The sequence below is a fragment of the Bos javanicus genome, chromosome 1 (genome assembly GCF_032452875.1).
Source record: "Bos javanicus breed banteng chromosome 1, ARS-OSU_banteng_1.0, whole genome shotgun sequence".
Lineage (NCBI taxonomy): Eukaryota > Metazoa > Chordata > Mammalia > Artiodactyla > Bovidae > Bos > Bos javanicus.
The window spans coordinates 71,540,413-71,567,546 of NC_083868.1; the positions used below are offsets into that span (position 1 = coordinate 71,540,413).

General features: G+C 35.5%; 1 protein-coding gene across 2 annotated transcripts in view; it reads left to right on the plus strand.

The window, feature by feature from the left end:
• Nucleotides 1-27,134, plus strand: part of PAK2 (p21 (RAC1) activated kinase 2) — a 91,220-nt gene that overhangs the window by 48,865 nt on the left and 15,221 nt on the right. For both annotated transcript variants that reach the window (XM_061412041.1, XM_061412052.1), the window contains exons 3-13: nt 7,982-8,082; nt 8,411-8,558; nt 10,091-10,122; nt 11,059-11,166; nt 13,818-13,950; nt 15,339-15,402; nt 17,079-17,127; nt 17,612-17,724; nt 19,173-19,290; nt 21,353-21,452; nt 23,693-23,889. In XM_061412041.1, the coding sequence (XP_061268025.1) occupies nt 7,982-8,082; nt 8,411-8,558; nt 10,091-10,122; nt 11,059-11,166; nt 13,818-13,950; nt 15,339-15,402; nt 17,079-17,127; nt 17,612-17,724; nt 19,173-19,290; nt 21,353-21,452; nt 23,693-23,889 (1,163 nt within the window). The remainder of the gene's footprint in view (nt 1-7,981; nt 8,083-8,410; nt 8,559-10,090; nt 10,123-11,058; nt 11,167-13,817; nt 13,951-15,338; nt 15,403-17,078; nt 17,128-17,611; nt 17,725-19,172; nt 19,291-21,352; nt 21,453-23,692; nt 23,890-27,134) is intronic.

Here is a 27,134-nt window from a genome sequence, read left to right on the forward strand (position 1 = left end):
CCTCCTATATGCAGGATGCCAGGTTAGAAGTCGAAGGACATAAATCAAAAAGTAGAGAGCATGACCTGAGATTATCCACTGCCTAGTAGAAATGAGCAATATAACTGTGCGTTTCAGTAAAGGTAGTATAATTTATATTAGACTTAACGGTTGCATTTCCCTCTGGTCCTTTGCACAGCCAATATGCCCTGTCCTCCTACCATAGCCTTTTAGGAGAATCTTCTGGTAAAACATGGCAGATTGACCACATGCACCTATTTACTGTCCCTCCCCAGACATGACTAAAATGAGAGTAAAAAAAAGAATTATTTTTTCTATCACAAGGGCAAAGAGAATGAGAGAGGAGACGGTAGTATACAAGAGATTTAATACATATTTGGAAGAGTAAAGTGGAGAAGCACTAACTAAGCAGAACAGAGGAAGACATTAATCCTAAGCATTTGTAGAAGGGAATGTTTATAAGAAGTGAACCAGTTCCCTTTGTAAAAATCTCAGAAGCTCAGGATTTAGAGGTACACAGTGGTGTGTGTAGGGGAGTGGGGGTTTGTGTAATACATAGGGTGAAAATGGAGAATAAGTTGATTATCTATTGGGTTGGCTGATATCTATGGGGTTAGTTTGGTTTTTTTCTGTACAGTGGCTTTACTGGTGCTTAGTGACCTCTAACTTCATTTGTAACAGTTTTGTTGGATTGTATTGTGACAGCTGTCATATCAGCATGCATTTAAAAAAACTTTTCAAGGGCTTAGCTGGTAGTCCAGTGGTTAAGAGTTTCCCTGCCAATGCAGGGAACACAGATTCCATCCCTGGTCCAGGAAGATCTCACATGCCTCGGCAACTAAGCCCGTGTGCCACAACTACTGAGCCAGTGCTCTAGAGCCTGCGAGCCACAACTGCTGAAGTCTGCACACCTAGAGCCTGTGCTCCCCCACAAGAGAAGCCAGCACAGCGAGAAGCCTGCACACAGCAACAAAGACCCAGTTCAGTAAATAAGTAAATTATTAAAAAATAAATAAGTAAATTATTAAAAAATTTTTTTAAAAACCTTATCAAAATTGGTGAATTTTTATGTAGCCATTTTCATATTGAAAATGGAAAGAAAAAAGCAACATTTTTGGCATATTATGCTTTATTATGTAAAGAAAGGTAAAAATGCAACTGAAATGCAAAAATTAGATTTGTATAGTATATGGAGAAGGTGCTATGACTCATCAAACATGTCAAAAGTGGTTTGCGAAGCTTCATCCTGGAGATTTTTTCCCTGGACAATCATCCGTAGTCCTATAGACCAGTTGAAGTTTTTAGTGATCAAATTGAGATATTAATTGAGAACAGTCAACATTGCATCTTGTGGGAGATAGCCAACATATTCAAAATATCCAAATCAAGTGTTGAAAATCATTTGCACCAGCTTGGCTATGTTACTTGCTTTGATGTTTGGGTTCTATGTAAGTTAAGTGAAACGAACCTTCTTGACCATATTTCTGCATGCAATTCTCTACTTAAACATAATAAAAGCATTTCATTTTTAAAACAAGTTGTGAAAGTGGATATTGTACGAGAGTGTGAAATGGAAGATTGTGGGACAAACAAAATGAACTACCACCAGCCACACCAGAGGTTGGTCTTCATTCAAAGAAGGTGATATTGTGTATATGGTGGGATTAGAAGGGAGTCCTCTATTATGAGCTCCTTCTGGAAAACCAAATTACTAAATCCAACAAATATTGCTCCCAATTAGACCAACTGAAAGAAGCACTCGATGAAAAGTGTCCAGAGTTAGTCAACAGAAAATGCATAATCTTCCATCTGGGTAACAAAATCCCATGTTTCTTTGATGAGCATACAAAAACTGTTGAAGCTTGGCTGGGAAGTTCTGTTTCATCGTCTGTGTTCACCACTCATTGCACCTTCCGATGTCCCATTTCTTTCAGTCTTTGCAAAATTCTCTTAATTGAAAAGATTTTCAATTCCCTGGAATATTATAAAGGTACCTGGATCAGTTCTTTGCTGAAAAAGATAAAAAGTTTTGGGAAGATGAAATTATGAAGTTACCAGAAAAATAGCAGAAAGTAGTAGAACTAAATGGTGAATTTTTTGAATACACTGTTCAATAAAGTTCTTGGTGGAAGTGAAAAACGTGTCTTTTATTTTTACTTAAAAAAAACCAAAGGAACATTTTGACCAACCAACATATAGGATGTTTTGAAGGCCCTCAGGGCCCCTTCTTTATTCCACAGTCATGAACTCCATCCTCTGGAAGAACAGAAAACAAAATGATATATACATTTATTTGAGGAGAATTAAATCTGAGAGGCTCCTTATTGTCAGAGGAGTCAGAAAGAGGTATAGAATGAAAAAAGCAGATTCAAGAAAGGTGACATACTGAACTCTTCTTCTGCCCTGCTTTTAGAGCACTTGTACTTTGAGTCAAAGCCCTCAGACAGAGACTGAAAGATTTTTCTCTGGATAAACAGAATGTCCTGGGGAAAATATTTTGGATACTCCGCACACATCTTTAATGAAAACGCTTACTTATCTCCAAGTTAACTTTTTAAATACTTTTTGTGCAAAGGATCAGTAGCTATCTTAACCCAGTTCTCTCTGACATCTAATGAGTCATGATGGGCCCGTATCTTTATCTCCTTTTCCTTAGGCCTCAGGACGTTCCTTCTGCTCCTGTGTTTTGCTTAGAAGAGGACAGTTTTTAAAGCTATAAAAAACCCTTAATATAAGAGTTCAAAACAACAGGGGATAAAACAGGAATGTAGAAGAAACAGCCAGGGAAAGAACCCAGCCTAGACACACACAAACTATATGATCTTCAAAGAGAAAAAGTGCATCCGCAAAATGGGAAAAGTATTCTCAGATAAAAAATGGTCAGAGAACAATGAGAAGTAATTCTTAGAATATCAGCAGTTAGGATTACCAGCGTAAACAAAAGAGCAATAGTCAAAGGATTAGAAGATAGTCAAGAAAAATTTCCCGGTTAAAAGTTCAAAGATGGAAAATAGGAGAGAAAAGATAACACTTACAAGATTAGACCAAAATGCCCTGATCTAACTATAATAATCAGCTCACTGATTCATACCTAAAAGGATCAAGTGTTTCTAAACTCTCTCCTATATGTGTAGATAGCTAAGAATCACCTATCTATGTCCCAGAACAAAGTGCACAAATATTTATTTATAGGAATACAAAAATACCTACACCTATCAAGGAAAAAAGTCAATGTTTGGTACCTCGTTGACATTTTTCAGGCATGCAAAAACCCATAATTAGTACAATCCATCAATTGAAATCAATCCTAAAATGACACAGATGATAGAATTAGTAGACGTGGACATTAAAGTGTTAAATAATTATATCCATATGTTGAAGAACCCAAATGAAAGATTCAGCATATTAAGAAGCAAAGGGAGAGAGAAAAAAGAACAAATCAAAATTTTAGAGTTGGAAAATATACTGGACAAAACTAACAATAGACTAAGTATCACAGAGTGTATTTGAAAACCATAGCAACAGAAACCATCCAAAGTAAAATTTAGAGAAAAAAGACTGAAACAAAAGTAAATATCCATGGGACAGTTTCAGGCAGACTAATAACTGAAGTCTCCAAAGGAGGGAAAGGGGAGACGTTAAAAAACAACAAAGCAAGAACTTAAAGATCTATTGTATAGTACAGGGAACTCTACTAAGTACCCTGCAATGACCTGTATGGAAAAAGAATCTAAAAAAGGAGTGGAGATGCACTTTGGTGTACACCTGAAACTGACACAGCATTGTAGACCAGCTATCCTCCAGGAAAAGTTATTTTTAAAAAAACTTTAAAAAATGGCGGATTCCCTATCCCCCAAATTTAATGGAAACTAAAAACCCACAGATTCAAGAAGTTCAGTGAATTCTGAACGAACACAGGAAAAATGATGAAAACTACATAGAGGCACATGATCATTGTTTAAAATCAGTGGTAGAAAATCTTAAAAATGTCCAGACCTTAGGCTCAATTGTCTGTGAAACTGAAACTGCTCTAGAAAAGTAGGAGTTTTAAAAAAATGCTCGTTGTTATAAACAACAACAACAACAACAAAAACTGTCAGAAAGAAAAGACACATAGAGGAAAAAACTACAATAGACTTTATGTAAGCAACAATGCAGCCAGAAGATAAGGAGCAACATCTATAAAGTACTGAAAGAAAAAAAAAATTGTCAGCTTAGAATTGTGTATCCTGTGGAAATACCTTCTAAAACAGAAGGGGAAAGAAAACTTTTAAATGTATAAAAGTTGAAAGAAGTTAGCATACCTACACTGTAAGAAATGTTAAACCTAATCCTTCAGGCAGAAGGAAAACGATGCCAGATGGAAATGTGCATCTGCATAAAGAAATGAAAATCATTGGAAATGGTAAATGTTTTTTCTTATCTAAATTTTTTTAAATGATAATTGAATTTTTAAGAAATGAAGCACTGATACATGCTTTCACATGAATGAACCTCAGAAGGTAAAGTGAAAAGAGTCATTTGCAAAAGACCACATATTGTATAAGAAACAGCCAGAATAGGCAAATCTTCGGAGGTAAGGAGTAGATTAGTGGCTGTTCAGAACTGGGACAGAGGCGAAGGGAGCAACTGGAAGTGATGACTAACGTGTACAGGTATTTCTTGGGGATGATGAAGATGTTCCAAAGCTATGTTGTGGTGATGATTGCACAATTCTGTAAATCTACTAAAACCCAGTAAATTGTATAACTTAAGTAGGAAAACTTTATGGTATATAGAAAATTATAGCTTAAAAAAACAAAACAGACAAAAGGTAATTATAAAAAATATATAGTTAATTCAAAAGAAGAAGGAAGTGAAAACACAGAATAGAGACCATTAGAAAACAAAAGGATGATGGGTTTAAACCCAGCTGTAGCAGTCATATTAAATGTAACTGATCTAGACACCTCGTTTAAAAGGCAAAGAATAACAGATTGCTAAAGCAGACCTAAGTATATACGCAACCTATAAGAAATCCACTTTAAAAATATAAAGTCACAAAATAGGTTAAAATAAATAATTGTTTAAAGTATGCTAACAGTGAAAAGAAAACTGGACTGGCTATGTTAATGTCAGACGAAGTAGACTTGAGACCAAGAAATATTTCTCTAAATAGTTAAAGACTGAGGAATAAGTTATTTTATAATAATAATAGGATATATTCATCAAAATGGTTTAACAGAACTAAACATTTATGCACTTAATAGCAGAGTTTCAAATTACATGAAGTGAATAAAGAATTTCAAGAAGAAATAGACAAATACATTACAGTTGCAGATTCTAATACGCTGCTCACTATAATTGATAGAACAAGTAGAAAATTGCCGAAACTATCAACCAACTTGACCAGTTTATAGAACATTCCATTCTTTTTAAGTGAGTGTGGAACATTAGCCAGGATATCACATTCTGTGGCCATTTTTAAAGTTTCAATAAACTTAGGAAGATTCAAATCACACAGTAAATCCTATGACCACCATGCAATTAAGTTAGAAATTAGTTCTCAACAGAAAAGATCTCTGGAAATATTTGGAAAGTAAATAAAAACACTTCCAAAGAAATTAAACATATTTAGAAATTAACATATTTAGAAAATATGTTAAGCTGAATGAAAATGAAAGTTTAAGACACCAGTATCTGTATGATACTGCTAAAGCAGTACTTAAGGACGTTTATAGTATTAAACCGGAGAAGGCAATGGCACCCCACTCCAGCACTCTTGCCTGGAAAATCCCATGGACAGAGGAGCCTGGAAGGCTGCAGTCCATGGGGTCGCTGAGGGTCGGACACGACTGAGCGACTCCGCTTTCACTTTTCACTTTCATGCATTGGAGAAGGAAATGGCAACCCACTCCAGTGTTCTTGCCTAAAGAATCCCAGGGATGGGGGAGCCTGGTGGGCTGCTGTCTATGGGGTCGCACAGAGTTGGAGACAACTGAAGTGACTTAGCATAGCATAGTATTAAACATCCATTTTAGAAAAGGAAAATTTCAAATCAGTGGTTTCAGTTAAGACATTTTAATAAGCTAGAAAGGAAGAGCAGGTGAGATCCTAAGTAAGTAGATTATTAAGAAATAATAAAAGTCAGTGTGTAAAATTAGTGAAATAAAAAATGCAGAAAAATCAATGAAATAAAAAGTTAATTTATTGAGAATACCAATAAAAATTGATAAAACATTTGACAAAATCCAATATTCATTTCTGATCAAAGCATTCAGCCAATTTGAAATAGAAAGAAATGCCTTTAACATTTTTGACAAACCTAGCCTGGCATCAAATTAGATGGTAAAATTAATGGCTTTTCCTAAGATCAGGAAAAATTTCCTGATTTCACCTTTCACCACTTTTATTCAGCAGTGTTCTAGCCAGTGCAAGAAAAAGAAATTAAAGGGAATCCAGAGTGGGAAGGAAGAAGTAAACCTGTCTTTATTCATCAGCAGCATAATTGAATTTTTTTAGCTAATCCTGTAATGAGCTACAAAAATGCTATTAGAACAAAAAGTAAGGCTTCATAGTAAGGTTTCAGGATACAAGATCAATATTTAAGAATGAATTATGTTTTTCTGTACCATCAATGAACAATTGAAAATAAAAATTTAAAGAACTGTACCATTTGCAATAGCATCAGACTTTTTGAAATACTGTGCCAGAAATCAGACAAAAGCAGTAACAGATCTGTACATTGATAACTATAAAACATTGCTGAGAGGAATGAAAAAAAACCTAAATAAATGGAGAGAGTCACTACTTTCATGGATTAGAAGATACAATATTGTTATTAAATCAGTTCTTCCTAGAATGATCTATAGATTCATTGCAGTCTTAATCAAAATCCCAGCAGACTTTTTAAAGAAATTATCAAACTTATTCTAAAATTCACATGGAAATGCAAAAGACCTAGAATGGAGCCAAACAATTTTTTAAAAAAGAAAAGGCTTATACTATATATTAATAGTTTCAATGCTTATTATAAAACTACAATAATCTAGTCTGATTGACATAAAGAGATTATTGCAACAGAGTTGAACATCCAGAAATAGACTTGTGTATATATATAATCAGTTGATTTTCAACAGTAGTTCAAAATGAGAAAGTGGCATTGACCTTCTAAATAGCAACACTGAGAATTAGAAGAAATTCAGAGGAGGGTGGTATTTTGGATCTAAATACATATACGATTAGTTGAGAGCTATCAGCTAAGGGTGTAGACCAAGAAGAAGAGAACATAGAATACAAAAAGTCAGTTCTAGCGCAGCATAAAAGTGAAGGGATGACCTGGGACTAATATCTCTGCCAGAAGTCTTGACATAAATTGCTGCAGAGTAAATAAGAGAATCTGAGAGCGAGGTGGTTAGGTGGAGGAAAAATATGGAACTGATGTGTTTGAATTTACAGAGATAGGTGTGTGGCAGAAATGTAAAAATAATTGGTAGAACCACAGAAAACCTGGGAAATCTTAAAATGTAACAGTTATTAACATCAATAAAAAGGAAGAGTTACACACAAAAAAATGACATGGTCCTTGTAAACTACCTGTTCACATGGTGTATGTTATCCATAATCATAGTAATGTAAATTGCTCTTGCTAGGTAAATACAGAAACAGGGCTCGATAGACTGTTTTCCAAATTGTTCAGTATGTGAAGTGTACTTCTTTATTAATGAGAGAAGCAATACTCTAAAGGACCGTCTCTTCTGTCCTGAGCACTTTTATTTAGGCCTGTTGTTGGGTCAGTCTGTGTTTCTTTAATCAGGACACTGGTTGACAATACCCACCCTACAGCCATGAGATTTCTATGCTTGATTTATCAGCTTCCTATCAGCCAGTGTTTTTAGGGAAAATCTCTTTTTTAGAATAATTTTGTTCCTAATCTGTTTGGGGAAGACTATAAACATGATTACGAGTACCTTTTAAAAGGCTTTTTTTTAATGCCTTCTAGGAAGTAAGAAGAAAGAGAAGGAAAGGCCAGAAATTTCTCCTCCATCTGATTTTGAGCATACCATCCATGTTGGCTTTGATGCTGTTACTGGAGAATTCACTGTAAGTTTACCTAGGTGGAATGCATTTATAAAGCAGAGCTCAAGCTTTTCCTTCAGGTATTCTTTTCTGTCCACATGTAAACTGAATTCTTAGTGCTTTTCTCTTTGTACAGAAGTGTTTGTGGTTGGATGTGTCCTTTTCCTAGGGAGCTGAGGCTCTTGATTATAATTTGCAACATATATAGATTTAGAAAACTAGACCTTTTAAAATTTAGTCAAACCTGCAATTGTGTAGGTTGATTTGTTTTATATATTTTGTCACTTTGCTCTGGAAATTGGTCTTACTAGAGCAATTCAAAACAACTAATTTCTGAATATCTTTTCATTAGGGCATGCCAGAACAGTGGGCTCGATTACTGCAGACCTCCAATATCACCAAACTAGAGCAAAAGAAGAATCCTCAGGCAGTGCTGGACGTCTTGAAGTTCTATGACTCTAATACAGTGAAGCAGAAATATCTGAGCTTTACTCCTCCTGGTAAGACATCAGACCATGGTAACGGGCTCACTTAACTGGGATTGGAGAGTAAAGATTCTTCTGGAAGAATAAGAGCTAAGCTATGGTGGTTGTCTTTATTTTTTCCCCTGCATAGATCTGCCTTTTGTAAACCAATAGAGGGCAGCTCTTGTGTACAATATGGAGTCTGGAGATTATATTAATCTCTTAGTTTTGCCAAAAGTGGATATTTTGGCCTTTTGTTTATTGGTTTTTTCTCTTCCCTGCTTTTGAATGAGTTCCAGCAACAGATGGGAAAGAGGCTGATTTGCAGACATGTTCAAACTAGAAATATATTTATTGCTAGTGGGACAGGTTATTTTACTGTATATAAATGCACAGACTTTGAAATAAAAAATGTTTTCCACTCAAAAATTGAAAGCCATCACATGTATAAATATAAGCTTTGGAACTCAAAGAATTTATTCCTCAGATTTGGAATATCATCAGGTAGGAACTGGAGAATAGTGGATTTTTTTTTTTTTTTAAGTTCATTTGTTCAAAAAAGGACTAGAAAAAAAATCCATACATTACAATCAATTATTGTGTCTCGAATCTCTTTGTTATGTAGGCTTCCTGCCGTTACATTAGCACTCATGCTGTCTTTTCCTTACAGTTTATTTGTTAAAGAATCATTTGTCCTGTTTTCCCTCAGTGTGGATTTTGCTAATTACATCATGGGTTATCATTTAATGTTTCTTTCCCCTCTTAAGTCATACATGTAGTTTTAAGAAATAATATGATTGAGCTAAGATTATACATTTAGTTTTAATTGATTGTACTTATTTGGTTATATCCTTTCAGAACCAATAAGGTCCACTTGGTGTATTTAGACCTTTTTTACGTAGTCTAGTAGTACATCCTTAGCAAAAGGTCACATTTATTCCCAACTGCAATTAGTAAATGCAGTTAAATGAATAATGTATAAATGAATAATTTTTTTAAATCGGTGTCTGAACAGAAAATGGTATGTTTGTGTGTTTGTGTATCTGGGCATTTTAAAGGATAATACAAAATTTGCTGTTCTAACTCCAGAATGAATATTGTGGTATTTAGACTTCATGAACTGTGGTTTTGCCTTCAGGGATTTGCTTTCATATTGATCAAAATTTATGTCAGTAATTTTCCTTTATACAATTACTGTTGGTTTCTCTAAGTTCCTTGATAGGCAGTTTGCTGGAGAAAAATATCATTATGAATAAACTTCTGTTTAGTTTCCAATAAAATTTTTTATTAAGGTATAATTTTATGCTCTAAAATTCACCCACTTGATGTTTGCAATTCAGTGACTTTTAGCAAATATACAGAGTTCCATTAAATTTGAGGTTTATGGTCTTGTGTAAATTCTTATTTAAAAACTGATATTATTTTTCTTAAGTTTTAATTCAACTCAAAATGATACCAGTGTAAGAACATGTCACTTACTTTGCTTTTGTCTATTCTTCCTTTATTGTGTAAAAGTCATTTTATTTTTTGAATTGTTCACTTAGCATTATTTTCTCTTTTGTATTCAGAGAAAGATGGCTTCCCTTCTGGAACACCAGCAGTAAGTTAATATGTTATTTCTTATAGTTCTTGTTTTAAGTTACCCAAAACAAATCTTAGTATTTATTTTACTTGCCAAAATAAATTACAGCCTTCAGAAATAACTACTTGATACGTACTTTTAGATAGGTACTTGATTAGTTGAGGAATCTTTGTTAAGCAAATAGAATTTCCTCCAATGATGCTTATAGTAACTAAAACTTATGATTGTTAGAGCAATTTAGTTACTTTTGATAATGTTTTCATGTATAACCATGAATACAAAGAACTTGCCAGCGTTTTCCTCTGGCACCGTCTTACCGAATCTAGACTATGGAAATATACTGAAGAATAAGAAGCCTGTCAGAATCTTCCGAGTTGTCTGAGACTTCATCTAAGTTACCATGTAAGCACAAACACCTCCTGCAAATAATAGCTGTTTTATTTTCAGTTCCTCAGTTTGGAGGAAACCATCTCCTGGAGTTATTTGAACACTATATGTAATAACATGTAAAATCCATATCTAGCACCCACCTTGCAAATAATACACTCTGTATAAAGGATAATGCCTTGCTCTTTTGCTTTGTTAGCCAACACTTTTTCTGGTGAATCAGGCTGTTTTAAATAACTGAAAAACTCTGACTTATACAAAGCCCAGTGGATTTTTGTTTTTGGTCTTAACAAATGAAGTGATTGTTTACTTTTTGGGCTTGCTTAAAGGATATAAAATTCTCTATATAGTATTCTCTCTTAAGAATACTTGGTATTTACTGTATACATTTGTTTCATAAACTTTTATTACCTTTAAAAATGATTAGATTAGAACCAGTAAGGTTTTATTGCTTTGAAGTGAGCTAGTAAATATATTTTCAAGTATGTTCAAAAAAGAGATAGTTGTATTTTCATCTATTGTTATGTTTGACTTGTCTCTCTTACTTTGCTTATATGATAAATGCAGCTGAATACCAAGGGATCGGAAACATCAGCAGTAGTAACAGAGGAAGATGACGATGATGAAGAGGCTCTTCCTCCTGTTATTGCTCCACGACCAGATCATACAAAATCAGTGAGTTTCTGATTAATGAACTGGGTTGTGTGTCTGTGCATATGAGTTTTAAAAAACAGCAGTCTGTATTTGATTTCTAGTGGTTTTTAAAAGGGTTTCCCAGTTGGCCTCAGTGGTAAAGAATCCACCTGCCAATGCAGGAGATGATCTCTGGGTCGGGAAGATTCCCTGGAGAAGTAAATGGCAACCCACTCCAGTATGCTTGCCTGGGAAATATCACAGACAGAGAAGCCTGGTGGGCTACAGTCCACAGGGTCACAAATAGTCGGACATGACTGAGCATACATGCATCAGATCAGATCAGATCAGTCGCTCAGTCGTGTCTGACTCTTTGCGACCCCATGAATCACAGCACACCAGGCCTCCCTGTCCATCACCAACTCCCGGAGTTCACTCAGACTCATGTTCATCGAGTCAGTGATGCCATCCAGCCATCTCATCCTCTGTCGTCCCCTTCTCCTCCTGCCCCCAATCCCTCCCAGCATCCAAGTCTTTTCCAATGAGTCAACTCTTCGCATGAGGTGGCCAAAGTACTGGAGTTTCAGCTTAAGCATCATTCCTTCCAAAGAAATCCCAGGGCTGATCTCCTTCAGAATGGACTGGTTGGATCTCCTTGCAGTCCAAGGGACTCTCAAGAGTCTTCTCCAACACCACAGTTCAAAAGCATCAATTCTTCGGCGCTCAGCCTTCTTCACAGTCCAACTCTCACATCCATACATGACCACAGGAAAAACCATAGCCTTGACTAGACAGACCTTTGTTGGCAAAGTAATGTCTCTGCTTTTGAACATGCTATCTAGGTTGGTCATAACTTTACTTCCAAGGAGTAAGCGTCTTTTAATTTCATGGCTGCAGTCACCATCTGTAGTGATTTTGGAGCCCAGAAAAATAAAGTTGGACACTGTTTCCACTGTTTCCCCATCTATTTCCCATGAAGTGGTGGGACCGGATGCCATGATCTTCGTTTTCTGAATGTTGAGCTTTAAGCCCACTTTTTCACTCTCCACTTTCACTTTCATCAAGAGGCTTTTGAATTCCTCTTCACCTTCTGCCATAAGGATGGTGTCATCTGCATATCTGAGGTTACTGATATTTCTCCCGGCAATCTTGATTCCAGCTTGTGTTTCTTCCAGTCCAGCGTTTCTCATGATGTACTCTGCATATAAGTTAAATAAACAGGGTGACAATATACAGCCTTGACGTACTCCTTTTCCTATTTGGAACCAGTCTGTTGTTCCACGTCCAGTTCTAACGGTTGCTTCCTGACCTGCATACAAATTTCTCAAGAGGCAGATCAGGTGGTCTGGTATCCCCATCTCTTTCAGAATTTTCCACAGTTTATTGTGATCCACACAGTCAAAGGCTTTGGCATAGTCAATAAAGCAGAAATAGATGTTTTTCTGGAACGTTCTTGCTTTTTCTATGATCCAACGGATGTTGGCAATTTGATCTCTGGTTCCATGCACGATTTTTAAAAAAGTCCTCCTGCTGAAAATATTTTAATATGGGGGATTTAACTAGGAGATCTTTACCTAAATACCATTCATCAAAAAACTAGTTTTTTTGAAAATTAAAGTTGAATGGGTCTTTAAAAGTTAAAATGCATATTGTGTTTTCTTTCTGCATTACCCCCTCTCTTCCAGAGACCTCATCTGTCTCTCTGCCTTTCTCTGTTTATCTCAGTGCAGAAAAGTACTAAGTCTAGAACTTGAACTTGGATCTTACCTCTTATCCAAAGCATGTATTTTATCTCCCATTTAACATTTCTGTTAAAACATTAGTATCATTCAAGAGGCTGCCAGGAGTGAAATTTCTAACAGATATGGGAGAATTTTAACAATAACAACATTTGACAGAGACAGCAGGAGTCCTGTCCTACTCCCTATACTAACAGAGGGTTGTGGTGAGGTGTTGGCACAGTAAACAGGTATAAAACTGACTGCCATTGTATCCTCATCGGTACAGGGCTCTATTTTCTTTACATTTAGACTTGACTCTTTGAAATGAAATGATAGAAATTATATTTGTGTAAAAATTGTTGTGGGAATTAATAATAGTTAGGCTTCCCTAGTGGCTCAGATAGAAGAGAATCTGACTACAGTGCAGGACACTGGGTTCAATCCCTGTATCGGGAATATCCCCTGGAGAAGGAAATGGCGACCCACTGCAGTATTCTTGCCTGGAGAACTCCATGGACAGAAGAGCCTGGGGGGCTATAGTACATGGGGTTGCAAAGAGTCAGACATGACTGAGTGACTGACACTCACATTGCAACATCATTGCAACATTTCCATTATTTTGCTCTTTATTTCTCTCTTTTAGAAAAATATGATTTTTAAAGTTGTATTTCTTTCTGCTTCATTTCTGGCACATTATTTTTTATCTGACTGCACTTAAATTTCATTTACAAATCTTCTGTTTTGCTATACAAACTTTTAACATATGTATATGATGTTCCTAAGAAAAATGTTTTACATTGCCTCTTAGTTACCAATCTTTAGTAAAACAAGTCTGAAAGTATTACTCTCATTCTTTAGAACACTGGAAACAACTTAGTTTTTGTCAAAAATCAAAGAACTGAATAGTGTGCCAGTTAAGAATACCTCAAAATATTTTTCTTCAAGTCTTAGTAATTAACTGTTTCTCTGCAGATTTATACACGATCTGTAATTGATCCTATTCCTGCACCAGTTGGTGATTCTAATGTTGATGGTGGTGCCAAGACTTCAGACAAACAGAAAAAGAAGGCCAAAATGACAGATGAAGAGATTATGGAGAAATTAAGTATGTTGCCTACATTTTACATTATTCTTAAATTATTAACAGCCCCTGAAACATTTGGCCTGGATGGGTCTTAATTTATACCTTATATTTTGGCTTAAATTGTTTTCTCCTAGGAACAACAGATTCAGTTAATGTAGTAAAGCCAAAATAATACTCTTCTTTGCCTGCTTATTATTATGTGCCGACTTGTGAGCAGTCTTTGCAATAGTCAGTATTTTGGGGAGCAATATTTCAGAGGGCCAAATCTAAGGGTCCTAATTGGAAACTTTATCAAAGGAAGTTTGTATATATTTATGCACACCTGTAGAATACAAAATGTCCCTAAATAACTAAACCAAATGTCTTATCTAGATAATATGTGTAAGCATAAAATGTATTTGTTTCCTCCATTTTCATCCATCAACTATCATTGGCCTGAATCAAGCCCTGGAAATAATACACACAGGCCAGAGAGAGGGTAGCAGTAGTATCTCATTATAAGTCTATAGCCACTAGAGTTGTAAAGGACACTGATCTGGAGGCATCAAGGAAAAATATTACAGATTGGATATAGGCTTGAGGCTGAGTACCTATATAAAATTGGTTTATTTTTGTGAATTTCTTGGATATGCCCCTCTCTCCTTTTACCTTGTGAAAGTTTAAGTGAAAATTTAGTGTGGTTTTCTCATGCTTGGACTTAGTTATAATAAGACTATGTTAGGATTTTATGTACAAAATCATACCTTTTTTTTTTTTTTAAACAAAATCCTAATTTTAAGACCTGTTTCTTAGTTGTGCTTTGTGAACTTTTCTTAAGCAGATGTATGATTAGTTTATATTAGAGTAATCTTTATAGTAATAAGTGATTTACTAAATATATTAAAAGATAGATATAGGAGAAGAGTTAGAAAAGCTATTAGGGTTTTTCATTTGGATATTTTATATAAATTTTTTTTCTCATAGTAAGTAGTTTTGTAACTTACTGTTACCTTAATATTGATACATTTCAGTGGAGTATGAAAAGTAGGATGACCAACTTGTCCTCTCACCAGGATTTGACCGGTTAAGTTTTAAAACTTAACATGCCACATCCTAAGAACCCCCTGAGTCTCAGGAAAACTGGTATAGTTGGTCATTCTGTAATGTCATCATTTTTTAGAAAGTGTTAGGATAATCAAGACATTAGTTAGGAGGTCTAACCTTGTGGAAATAATGTATCTTCTTGCTTCTGTTACTTTTTAATTATTATTTCTTTTGTGTTTGAAGCATAGGTTATTTTTGAAACTTAGTGTTATGTATGTTCTAAAATCAGTGGGGTTTATTAAAAGAAATAATGTTATCAGAATTAGTTTTAAATTTTAAAATACTTGACTGAGTTTCCAAATTTTTGTTGTTTTTGTTTAAAATAGGAACTATTGTAAGCATAGGTGACCCTAAGAAAAAATACACAAGATATGAAAAAATTGGGCAAGGGTAAGTATTTGTGACTGTATTAACAGAATATTCATTGTTTTCTAGATGTCCATCTTGATAGCTCTTTTGCTTACTGACATTGCACACTTACGGTGTTCTCTGAATAGTATTCTTGGATTTGTGTAAAAGTAATGAACTTATTTCTAGATGATATTGAAATACTGTACTACCTAGCAGTACATTGCTGCTTCTTAAGTGTGATTTCACATTGGTGGTAAGAGATTAGATGGGTGGGGAAATTGTCCAGCAAATATTTAAAGGACAGTAAGAAAATTTACTACAAGTTTATAGTGTTTTCTTTGTTTAAATGCATTTTAGTCACATCATGAGTATGAATCCTTAATTCTACTGCCCTTCTGATGTTGTTCAATAGTTTGTATTTTTAATAATTATTATTTGTTTCTTTATTTATGGCCATGCCATGTGACTTATGGGATGTTAGTTCCTGACCAGGGATCAAATCCAGGTCTCCCACTGTGGAAGCTCAGAGTCCTAACCACTGGCCTCTCAGGGAATTCCCAATAATTTGTATTTTAAAACTATGCTAACTGAAATTTTTTCTTCTCTATTGCTTGAGAGCAAATGAACATCTTGAATTCTTAATGTTACTTCTGGAAAGTATTCTGTAAGTTTTGACAGTGAGCTTAAGTCTTTTTGAAAACTTAACAAATTTCCTTTTAAAAGTAAAATTTAATTGCACTTCTGGTTTTAATAACAAAAAAATTGAAAATCATGTTTGTATCCTTGAGCCTGATAATGGATAAATAAATAGTAGTATGAAAAAGTGGAGAAGGCAATGGCACCCCACTCCAGTACTCTTGCCTGGAAAATCGCATGGATGGAGGAGCCTGGTAGGCTGCAGTCCATGGGGTCGCTAAGAGTTGGACACGACTGAGCGACTTCACTTGCACTTTTCACATTCATGCATTGGAGAAGGAAATGGCAACCCACTCCAATGTTCTTGCCTGGAGAATCCCATGGACAGAGGAGCCTGGTGGGCTGCCGTCTCTGGGGTCACACAGTCGGACATAACTGAAGCGACTTAGCAGCAGCAGCAGTATGAAAAAGTGAAAGTGATGGTTGCTTAGTCATGTCTGACTCTCCAACCCCTTAGACTATAGTTCTCAATTCAGTGTTGAATCAGAAAAGCAAATTATAGGAAAATACATAAAATGAAATAATTTATATGAAGTTTTAAAAATACATTAAATATCTTCTGTAGTGGTACACATCTGTGTCCTTAGTAAAGTATAGAGAAACATGTGGCAATTATGCACATTGAATACAGAGTGAATGTCCAGCACAGGTTACTTTGGGGAAGAGGGCGGATGCCTTTGGAAAGGCCACATAAGAACCTTTAAATTTGTTTGTAGTTCTTTGTTTCTTAAGAAGGGAAATAAATCCATGAGTATATGTTACTGATTTCTTTTTGTCTGATCTTTTTACTATGTTTTTGTAGGTCTGAAATTTATGACAAATTTCTAATATAAGTTTTAGCCACAAGGATTACCTCTTTCTTATTCTTCCCCTCTTTGTTTTTGCTTTTACCTTTTTTAAAGATGTTCCGTCTTCAGTGTTCTTTAACCCCCTTCCAGTTGTTTTGAGAATAAAGTCTTTGGATGTTAATGAGAATGATTTAGAAATCTTAAATCTGCTTGTGTCTTTTTTTTCCCTAGGGCTTCTGGCACAGTTTTCACTGCTACAGATGTGGCATTGGGACAAGAGGTAAGCAATTTTTTCCTACTTCTGGGTGTTACCATTAGCTTTTACTATAGGCAGAACCTAGATCTGCCTGTGAATAATCAATGAGGAATTTCTTTTTCAGTTGAATATGTTGAAGGATTGCTCTAGAGAATTTTATAGTATCTTCCTTACTGAGGGGGAAAAAAGAAGTAATTAATTATGTGTTTAGTTTCATAAATAAATATTTTAAAAACTATTTTCCTAGTTTGGATGAAAAGAGGATTAATTTCTGGCACTGGACTGACCTTGGGTTTAGATTTCAAGAGAAATCCGAAAATACTAGGGCTTCTGTATTACAAAGAATTGTGCATAGGCAGTGTGGAAGTTAAAGCACTGCCTATGAGTAAATTGTAATCTCACTGAATAGGATGTATGTAATAAATTAGATGATTAACTTATTAGTGTTTATGATTTTCTAAGAGAATTAGGAAGCTTGTTCTGATTTTTTTTCCTGTTTCCACCATAGGTTGCTATTAAGCAGATTAATTTACAGAAACAGCCAAAGAAGGAATTGATCATTAATGAGATTCTGGTGATGAAAGAATTAAAGAATCCCAACATAGTTAATTTCTTGGACAGGTAAATAGAAATATTTCTTAAACATTGGGAGAAAAATGGTTTTGGAGATTAGCCAGACTAGGGTTGAGTGTCAACACTGAAAAGTAAACTCAAAGTAGGGAGAGAGGTGAAAATAGCATGTTACAGTTTGTGATCTTAGTCAGTGAGTCATGTCTGACTCTTTGCGACCCCATAGACTGTAGCCCGCCAGGCTCCTCTGTCCTTGGGGATTCTCCAGGCAAGAATACTGGAGTGGGTTGCCATGCCCTCCTCCAGGGAATCTTCCCAACCCAGGCATTGAACCCAGGTCTCCGACATTACTGGCACATTCTTTACCAACTGAGCCACCAGGGAAGCCCATGTTACAGTTTAGAAGGTCCCTTTTCTACTTAGGTATCAGTTGGCAATCAAGAGAAGGCAGTTAAATGGAGGACACTGCTACTAGTGCTCATAACAAGTCCAAATGATCAGGAGCAGAAACACTAAGGAAAGATTGGCTGTGATTCATGTCTTGATACAGAGGTGATTGACCGCTCAATTTTTAAACTTTCAGGTCAATTTTATTTCAGATTTTGTCTTGGGAAAATAACATGTTTATCAAAACCTCATATAATTTAGGAATTGATGTCAAATAACAGAACAAAAAGTAGAAGAGAAAATTATGTATTTTACAGCCTTTGTTTTTTTGGCCACACTATGCAGCATATGGGATTTTAGTTCCCTGCCCATGGGTTGGCAGTGAGAGTACGAAGTCCTGATCACTGGGCCAAAAGGAAATTCCCTTACAACAGATTTGTTTTTAAAGCAGGATGTCTATGTGAATGAAAGAAGAATAGTAGAAAAATAAGTGAGAATTACAATAGTGATTGTGTTGGAGATAGGGAACTATAGGTGATTTTTTTTTATTTCCGTATTTAAATTTGTTTTGAATGGATTAAGAGAAAACATACTTTTAGACTTTAGGCCTACCTCTGGAGACCATGTTCATAGAAATAAACTTTCCAGGTACATTTCTCTGCTTTTTAACAAGTCAGTAAAGCATGGGTGGTTAAGGTAAGCCATAAGCTTTGGAACCAGTTGTGTTTAGTTTCAGATTCTGGTTCTGTCACCTACTGGCTATGTGACCTTGTATGAGTTACCTAACCTTTCCAGGTCTCCATCTCCTGGAAGCCTCCATCATCTGGAAGTTCATACCATACAGGGTTATATTAACTGGAATAATCTATGTACACACTCAAGTTAGAATTGTGGGTAAATTTTAAAGTGATTTAGGAAAATCATAATGACCTTCTGTTGCTTTTCTGTGCTGTTACAAAGCACCTTTTCAGTGTTCTTCCTAGCTATCAAAGCTACCAGCTTTCTGGGCTTTTTTTTTTATCAGGGTGTCTAATAATTGAAATCTTCAATATAGAGCACCATGTATTTAGAAGAAGTGAAAGTGTGGATGTATTTTGTCTGTTCTCTTTTAGTTACCTGGTGGGAGATGAATTGTTTGTGGTCATGGAGTACCTGGCCGGAGGATCCCTTACTGATGTTGTCACAGAGACATGCATGGATGAAGCCCAGATAGCTGCTGTGTGCAGAGAGGTGAGTTTGCTCCCTTTTTGATAAGTTACAGTAACATGTGGTTAACCGAGTTGAAAAAAGGGAAATATTTATTTATTCAAGTAGGATACTTTTGAGGGTAAGAGGGGGTGCCATTAAAAATATACCACTCAACAGTGGAAGCACGGACAAAGTGACACACATCTTCTCCCTAGGTATTAATTAATGTCTGATTGTGGATTTATTGATTTCCTTAAAGGCGACCAATGAAATGATATTCATTAATGAATTTTGAGACACACTGTTTGTTTAGGCCAGTAGAATTCTGTCACATTGCCTACATCTAAGCCAAAAATGAGCCTTTCTGTCTTCCATGTAATCTTTTTCCTGTGGATGAAACTTAGGTTAATGAGATTGTCATTAAAACTGAGACACTACTTGGAATCCTAGGAATCATTATCACAAAGGACGAAATTGTGACAGTTCTTACAACTGTTATGTTTCCTGTGATTAGGCTTCCCTCATTTTTACAGTGAATTATAAGTAAATTATAACCTTTGTTCATGTAAGAACAATATATGTGATGTTTTTCTTTTTTCATCTTTTATTTGGCATTTTTTTTTAAAAAATATTCTTCGAAGATTTTAATTCTGGTGTGGTTATGCTTCATTTAATGGATATTCCTCCTGATTGTTTCAGGAAGGATGGAAATAAGAACTTTTTAATAGTTTTAAATATGATAGTTTAATAATATATCCCTTAACAATGAATGTTTGAAAAAATGAAGAATGTTTGGTCACTTAAAAGTTGATAAGAACAAGAATTTATTTATACTTAATTTGTTTTTCTAATAATTTTTGTCATAATTGGTGTAAAGTTATTTTAAGAGTTCCTCTATTTATTCCTAATTGGTATAAGGTTATTTTAAGAGTTCTTCTGTTTATTCCTACAAGTATTTTTCTGGGGATTTATTCTTTTCAGAAATCTGCTTAAATGCTTGGTAAATGTGACGCAGTACTAGTTTTTTTCTTTGAGTAGTGCAGTGTTTTGAATGAGATTTTTAGTTGTAAAGATGTACAGACTTCATTTGTTGTTCTACTTTAATGTGGGTAAGAAATAAAAACATAGCTTTTTCCAAGTTACAATTTATATGCAGTTTACATTAAAAAATCTTAGCAAGCAGATTTAAAAAATTTAACCTCATTCTGTTTTTAAGGAAGTGAGAGTACTTTTTCTGCTCTTTTGACTCAGTGCTTTCTGAAATATGGCATAGTATCTAGGATATGGATATAGCTTTATATGAAACCTACCATAGAAGAAAGGAAGAAAACATTTTACATCATACTGAAGAACTAGAAAGAACCAGACTACCCAGTGTCTTATATTGATTAGACTTCTGAGTATCTCAGATTCAGATAGGAATGATTACAAGTTTATCCTTTACTGTTGAAAGTGAAAAGTGTTAGTCACTCAGTCACCTCCGATTCTTTGCAACCCCATGGATTGTGGCCTGCCAGGCTTCTCTGTCCTTAAAATTCTCTAGGCAAGAATACGGGAATGGGTTGCCATTTCCTCCTCTAGGGGATCTTCCTGACCCAGGGATCGAACCTGCATCTCCTGTGGCTCCTGCTTTGGCAGGCATTCTTTACCACTGAACCACCTGGGAAGTCCCCATTACTGTTGAAATGATATGTAAAAAGGCTTGTGCATGTTTACCAAGTGCTGTGTACCTTTAGACGTTTAAATTTAAACCTGAACAGGCCTAGAAATCATATTGACCTGCCCATTCATTTCAAAATGAGAACATTGAAGACTAAGTGATATTCTTATGGTATTAAATAACCTGTGGCAGAAATAAGACTAGATAAGACATTATTTAATAGTTGTTTCTGGATAAGACCAGAGTAGGAAGAGCAGGATCTAATTATTTAAGGTGTCTTATTTTTGTAACTTTGCATGTGACAGAATTTTTTTTCTCTGTAAATGTATTATTAGAGTGTCTTCTACTAGATACTAGAGGTGGTACTCAGGTAAATAGTGTATGTGAATTTCTCTTAGACTTTTCAGGGACTATTTCATTGATACATGTTTTTCTTCTGTTCAGTGTTTACAGGCATTGGAGTTTTTACATGCTAATCAAGTGATCCACAGAGACATCAAAAGTGACAATGTGCTTTTGGGCATGGAAGGATCTGTTAAACTTAGTGAGTAATACGTGAATAGATAACATTTATATGTTACTTATAATTTTCTGCATTTTGTTTAAGTAAAAACTCTTTCCTGCTGTTAACGTTTTTATGACAATACATGGAGTAGGGGAGAATAGTAGTAAAAAGATATGGACCATCATCTGGACAGCTTGAGTTTAAATAGTGGATCTACTGCTACTTGCTGAATAATTTGGGGTGGAATTATGTAATCTGTTTATGTTTGTTTCCTCATTTGTATAATAAGGAAAATAATAGTACCTATCTCAGAGAATTCTTCTGAGTACCAAAAATGTAAAACACTGAGGAGCAGTGCCGGGTACTATTGTAATGTTGGTGCTGTCTCCCAAACATAAACTTGGATTTGTCTCTGCTACCTGTTGGGGTAGATTTTTCTCATTATGCTGTTCGTCTTTCTTTGAATTTGGTAAATGGTGGTCTAATTAGGAGAGGCCTGTGTGACCCAGACATCAGAGATGACATTTTTAGGGAGAAAATCGTCTGTAAACCCCTTTCCCTAATTGTCTTCTGTACCAGACAGGATAGAGTCATGGGGAAAAAAAAAACCTCTCTTCCTCTGCTGGCTATAATCTCAGTTCCAACCATGCCTTCTGGAGGATTCAAGAACTTCTACTGAAGTTTCTCCAACTATGCAAAATGCAAGACATTTCTTAGATCAGGAGACCAAAAACTATTTCTTCTGTTTGCCTAGAGAATTTGGCTCCTTTTTCAACATCTCTTTAAAAATAGATTCTTCAGGGCCTTCCCTGATGGTCCAGTGGTTAAGACTCTGCACTTTCAATGTAGGGGGTGTGAGTTCAATGCCTGGTTGGGGAACTAAGATCCCATAAGCTCTGTAGTCCAGCCAAAAAGTGGGAAAAAAAAAAAAAATCCTTCAGAGGTTATTCAACTGTAAGAATGAGGATTTAGTTTCTATTTGGTGGTCAAATATATAGTTAATAATTGTAATTTTCGTGGGAAAGCTAGAAATTGATATTCTCATACATTATACAGGTAATATACAGGTAAACTAAATTTGACCTTTTTGGATAATATTTTACCCTGGCTCTGCCACTCACTAGATGAATGATCTTGGTGTTCCTCAGTTTCCCCATTTGTAAAATGGAAGTCATAATAATAAATGTACCTATTATAAAGTTATAATGTGGTATGTTTTTTCTTATGAGGTACTTGAAACAGTTTTATAAGCACTCATTTTAGCTATAAATGTTATGATTTGACCTAACAATTGCTTTTTAAGACTGTCTGCTATAAAACTGCTGAACGTATGCACAGCAATAAGTACAAAAATGTTCTCTGCAACCTTGTAAAGGAAAACCAACAATATCTGAAATAATCTAGTAGTACAGAAATGGTTAAAAACATTAAGGTATTTTTATGTTCTGTAAAGTTGTGTAGTTAGAATAATAAGGTAGGTTAGTATAGTAATACAGAAAGATCTCTAAAAATAGTTGTAAAAAGCAATTTACAAAATATCCTAAGTAAAATATTTAAGTAAAATAAACCAGTTTGTAGATATTTTTTGTATATTTGGAAATGCATAACAGAAGTCCAGAACTTACAGTCCTAAATGTTAACAGTATTTACACATGGAATAGAATGAGTTTAACAGTAGAAGGAAGGAAATGGTTCTAGATTCTTATCTTGACTTTCCTACTGAATTAACGCTGGGTTCTAAATTAGGTATCCTGCTCCTCAGTTATAAAATGAGGTGGTTGGAATAGAGTAATGCTGGTGAAGACCTTGTGGGTACAGTTGCAGTTAAATGTGTTCTTTTTCTGGGCTCTCTTGCTGTCTCATATGCTTCTTATTAATTCTAGCTTCTGTTTTTTTCCCTCAAAAGTAGTGTCCACTTCCTGACCTTTGCCTGATTGACAGTGGAGACAGTTTTGGTGTCCACCTTTGGTTACTTTTTCTTTTAGATCTTTTTCAACTTTATTAAAAGTTTTAGGATAAAATTAATTGTTTAGAATAAAAACCTTCCTAATAAATTACCTTCTTCTTTTGGGAAGTAAAAGTTAAAAAGTGAATGTATATAATATCAAAATATCTGTAAGCCCATTCTGGTTTACTTTATTAATACATTCTTGAAAACTAAGAGACTGAATACTCATGAATACTCAAATATAATTCGTTGTCATATAAAGTAAACTCCTAAAACAACCCATGGACACCATTAACTCAAGATGTTTTGTATCTTTTTTTTTGTTTTGTAGCTGACTTTGGTTTCTGTGCCCAGATCACCCCTGAGCAGAGTAAGCGGAGTACCATGGTTGGAACGCCATACTGGATGGCACCAGAGGTGGTTACACGGAAAGCTTATGGCCCCAAAGTAGACATCTGGTCTCTGGGTATCATGGCTATTGAAATGGTAGAAGGAGAGCCTCCATACCTCAATGAAAATCCTTTGAGGGTAAGACCAGTTAAACACTAAACTTACTTTTAGAAAATAATTTTCTTTGAATCATTAATTTAGAACTTGCATATTCTAGGCACTGGCCAAGGATTTAGGATACAAAATTGATTAAAAACAACAAACTTGCCCCCCCCAAAAAAAAGCCCAGTCTCTTCTCTCACTCTATATCTAGAAAGTATTTGCTTCTGAGTTATTGAGTTGAATTGTTAGGTTAAAGAGTTCGTAATTTTTTGACAAGCTATATTATTTCTTAAATTTGCACATAAATAAGAATTTGCTCAGTTTTCTGTAGAATTAAGAGACTCTAGATATAACCTTCAGGTTATTGACTTTGAACTTTGGCCTCTGTACCCCCAGGTACAAAGAGGAAAGCAGGATCCCATCTGTGAGGAGGCTGGGTAGATGGCAGTGTTAAAGCCACATTTAGACAAAAGAGTGAGGGTCCCCAGAAACAGATGAAGTCAGTAGACTTTAAACGATTTCATGTTCCAGCAGCTGAGGTAGAGTTCCAACTTTGCTTCTTTCTCTCTTTTTCCCTTCCTTTCTTTGCTCCCTTCCTCCTTTTCTCCCTTCTCCTCCTTCCACCCTCCCTCCCCTCTTTCCTTCCTTCTTTTACATTACCATATATAACTCCATATCAGTTTAAAAAATGCAAATCAGAACCTCAATAAAATCACTTCATGCCTACTAGAATGACTGTAATAAAAAAGGCAGAAAATGAAAAGTATTGGTGAGAATCTGGAGAAACTGGAACCCTCATGCATTGCTAGTGGGAATGTAAAATGGCATAGCACTTTGGAAAACAGTTTGGCAGTTTCTTTAAAAATTGACATTGAGTTACCACGTAACTTGGCAGTTAATCTGCTAGGTAAATAACCAAGAGAATTAAAAGTATATATTCACCCAAGAACTTGTCCACAAATGTTCATAGCAGCATTATTCATAATAGCCAAAAGGTGGAAATGTCTGTCACCTAATGAGTGAATAAAGAAAAGTAGTATATCCATACAGTGGAATGTTATTTAGCCTTAATAAAGGGAAAGATGTACAGATACATGCAGCATTGAACCTTGAAGGCATTATGATAAGTGAAAGAAGTCAGACATAAAAGATTACATATTGTCGGATTCCCTTTACAGTTTTGATTCCTCATTTGTGGTAGGGTAGTTAGGTTCTATAAAACAGCAAACACTGAATTAACAAATACTGAACCATTGCTTCTAGAGGAAGTCACATTTTTGTCAACTGATCAGTACCTCACCTTGCTTTATATCTATTTCTGTTTAAATACACTTTATTTAATATATATTGATGATTCAGTCATGTTAGACTTACAGCCACTGTAACCCATGCTTGAATTTGGCTTATCAAACCAGTACATTTTCTCCATAAGGCACATCATAGCCTTCTTGCCCTTAGGAATGCTGAACAGTACGCTGCTTTTAACCTCTGCAGATGTTTATAGATGACCACAGAAGCACTGAGCGTATTGATTTGGAGGTTACAGATTAATTGTAGTGAATAGGTAAATTCACCTATATGGAATCCTCAAATAATGAGGATCAACCGACTATGAAGTCTCTGGAACAGGCACATCCATAGAGACAAGAGATTAGTGGTTTACAGCGACTGAAGAGAGGAGGAAATGTAATACATGTGAGTGTTCTTTTTTGGAAGGGTAAAAATATACTGCAATTAGACATTAGTGATAGCTGTATAGTCTTATAAATATACTAAAGACCTTAAATTGTACATTTTAAAAGGGTGATGTGAATTACATCTCAATGAAGTAATTATTTTAAAAGTTTTAAATTACCATACATGACTACAGACTTATTGCCAGAAATTAAAAAAATTTTTTTTCAAAATAAGTTGGACATGCTGTAAAATGAGCTACAGAGGCCAGTGTAATGGGTATATGTAGAAGGTGCTCTGTTGGGATTGTGTTGGCTTTTAATGCTCATTTTCCTAGTACTTTTCATCCTCTTGCAGAGATTCCAGTTCAACTGAGCAATTAAAGTATTTATATAGAAGTGATTAATTTTAAAACACTGGAGAACCGTTTTTAAAACCCCCAAACTGGTTCATTCATATGTTTGGCAAACACTGATTTGAGTACTTGCTCAAGACACTCAGATCAATAAGGTGCTATGCAAGGTACAGTCTTAAAGAACCAACAAAAATTTCTGCCACTATAGAAGGAGGAGAAAGACAATTTTTAAAATAGAAATAATATGTAATATGTTAAATGATGGACCCTGAAGTACTGGGGCTGGTAGGCAGAGAGTCAAGTGTCCAATTTCCAAAGAGTGGTTGGGGAGGCTTCACTGAGGTAGCATTTGAACATAGGAAATAAGAGAGTGGTACTCACTTACTTAAGGGAAGAACATTTCCATCATGTGTAAAGGCCCTAAGCAGGAGCATTTCTTATATATTCAAAGATCCTTCAGGATTCTAGCATAGCTAGCCTACAGTTGAGTACATGGCAGGAGAAAAAAGGTGGATCAATTAAGACATGAAACCAACTGTGGTACCATAGGCCTTTGAAGAATTTTGGCTTCTGCACAAGTAAGACGAGGAGACTGTTGGAGAGTATTGAATAGAGAAGTGAAAGTGATCTTCCTTCTGTTTTAACAGGATCACTCTTAGATTTTGATGGGATTACTTTGTTGAGAAGAGATTCTCAAGAGAGGCAAAGGCAGAAGCAGGAAGATCAGTTAGGAGGCTGATGCAGTGATCCAGGCAAGAAATGATGATAGCTGAGACCTGAATGGTGTTGGGGGAGGCTGGAAAAAGTAGCTGGATTCTGAATGTACTTTGAAAGGAGACCCTACATGACAGAGAGGGAGAGATGCCCCTAGGAGTTTGGCCTAAGCAGTTGGAGTGATGAAACTGAGGTTCTCCTTGGCTGAAATGGGGAAGACTGCAAGTAGAGAAGAGAAGTGGAGGTAGCAGGTACCAGATCAGGAAGTAACATTTTTAACTTGTTTTGGACATGTTAGGTTTGAGGTGCCTATTAAGATATCCAAGTGTCCATGTGGATATATTGAATAGGCTGTTGAATGTGGAAGTCTGGGATCCAGGATAGAAATATAAAATTGTTAGCTATAGAATTTTTTAAAGCTCTGAGATCAGGTCACCAGGTCTAATGAGCATAGACAGACAATAGAAGAGATATGGCTTGCATCCTGAGGTGCTGCATAGTTAAGCATTTTGATCCTAGTTTTTTAGGATATATTCCA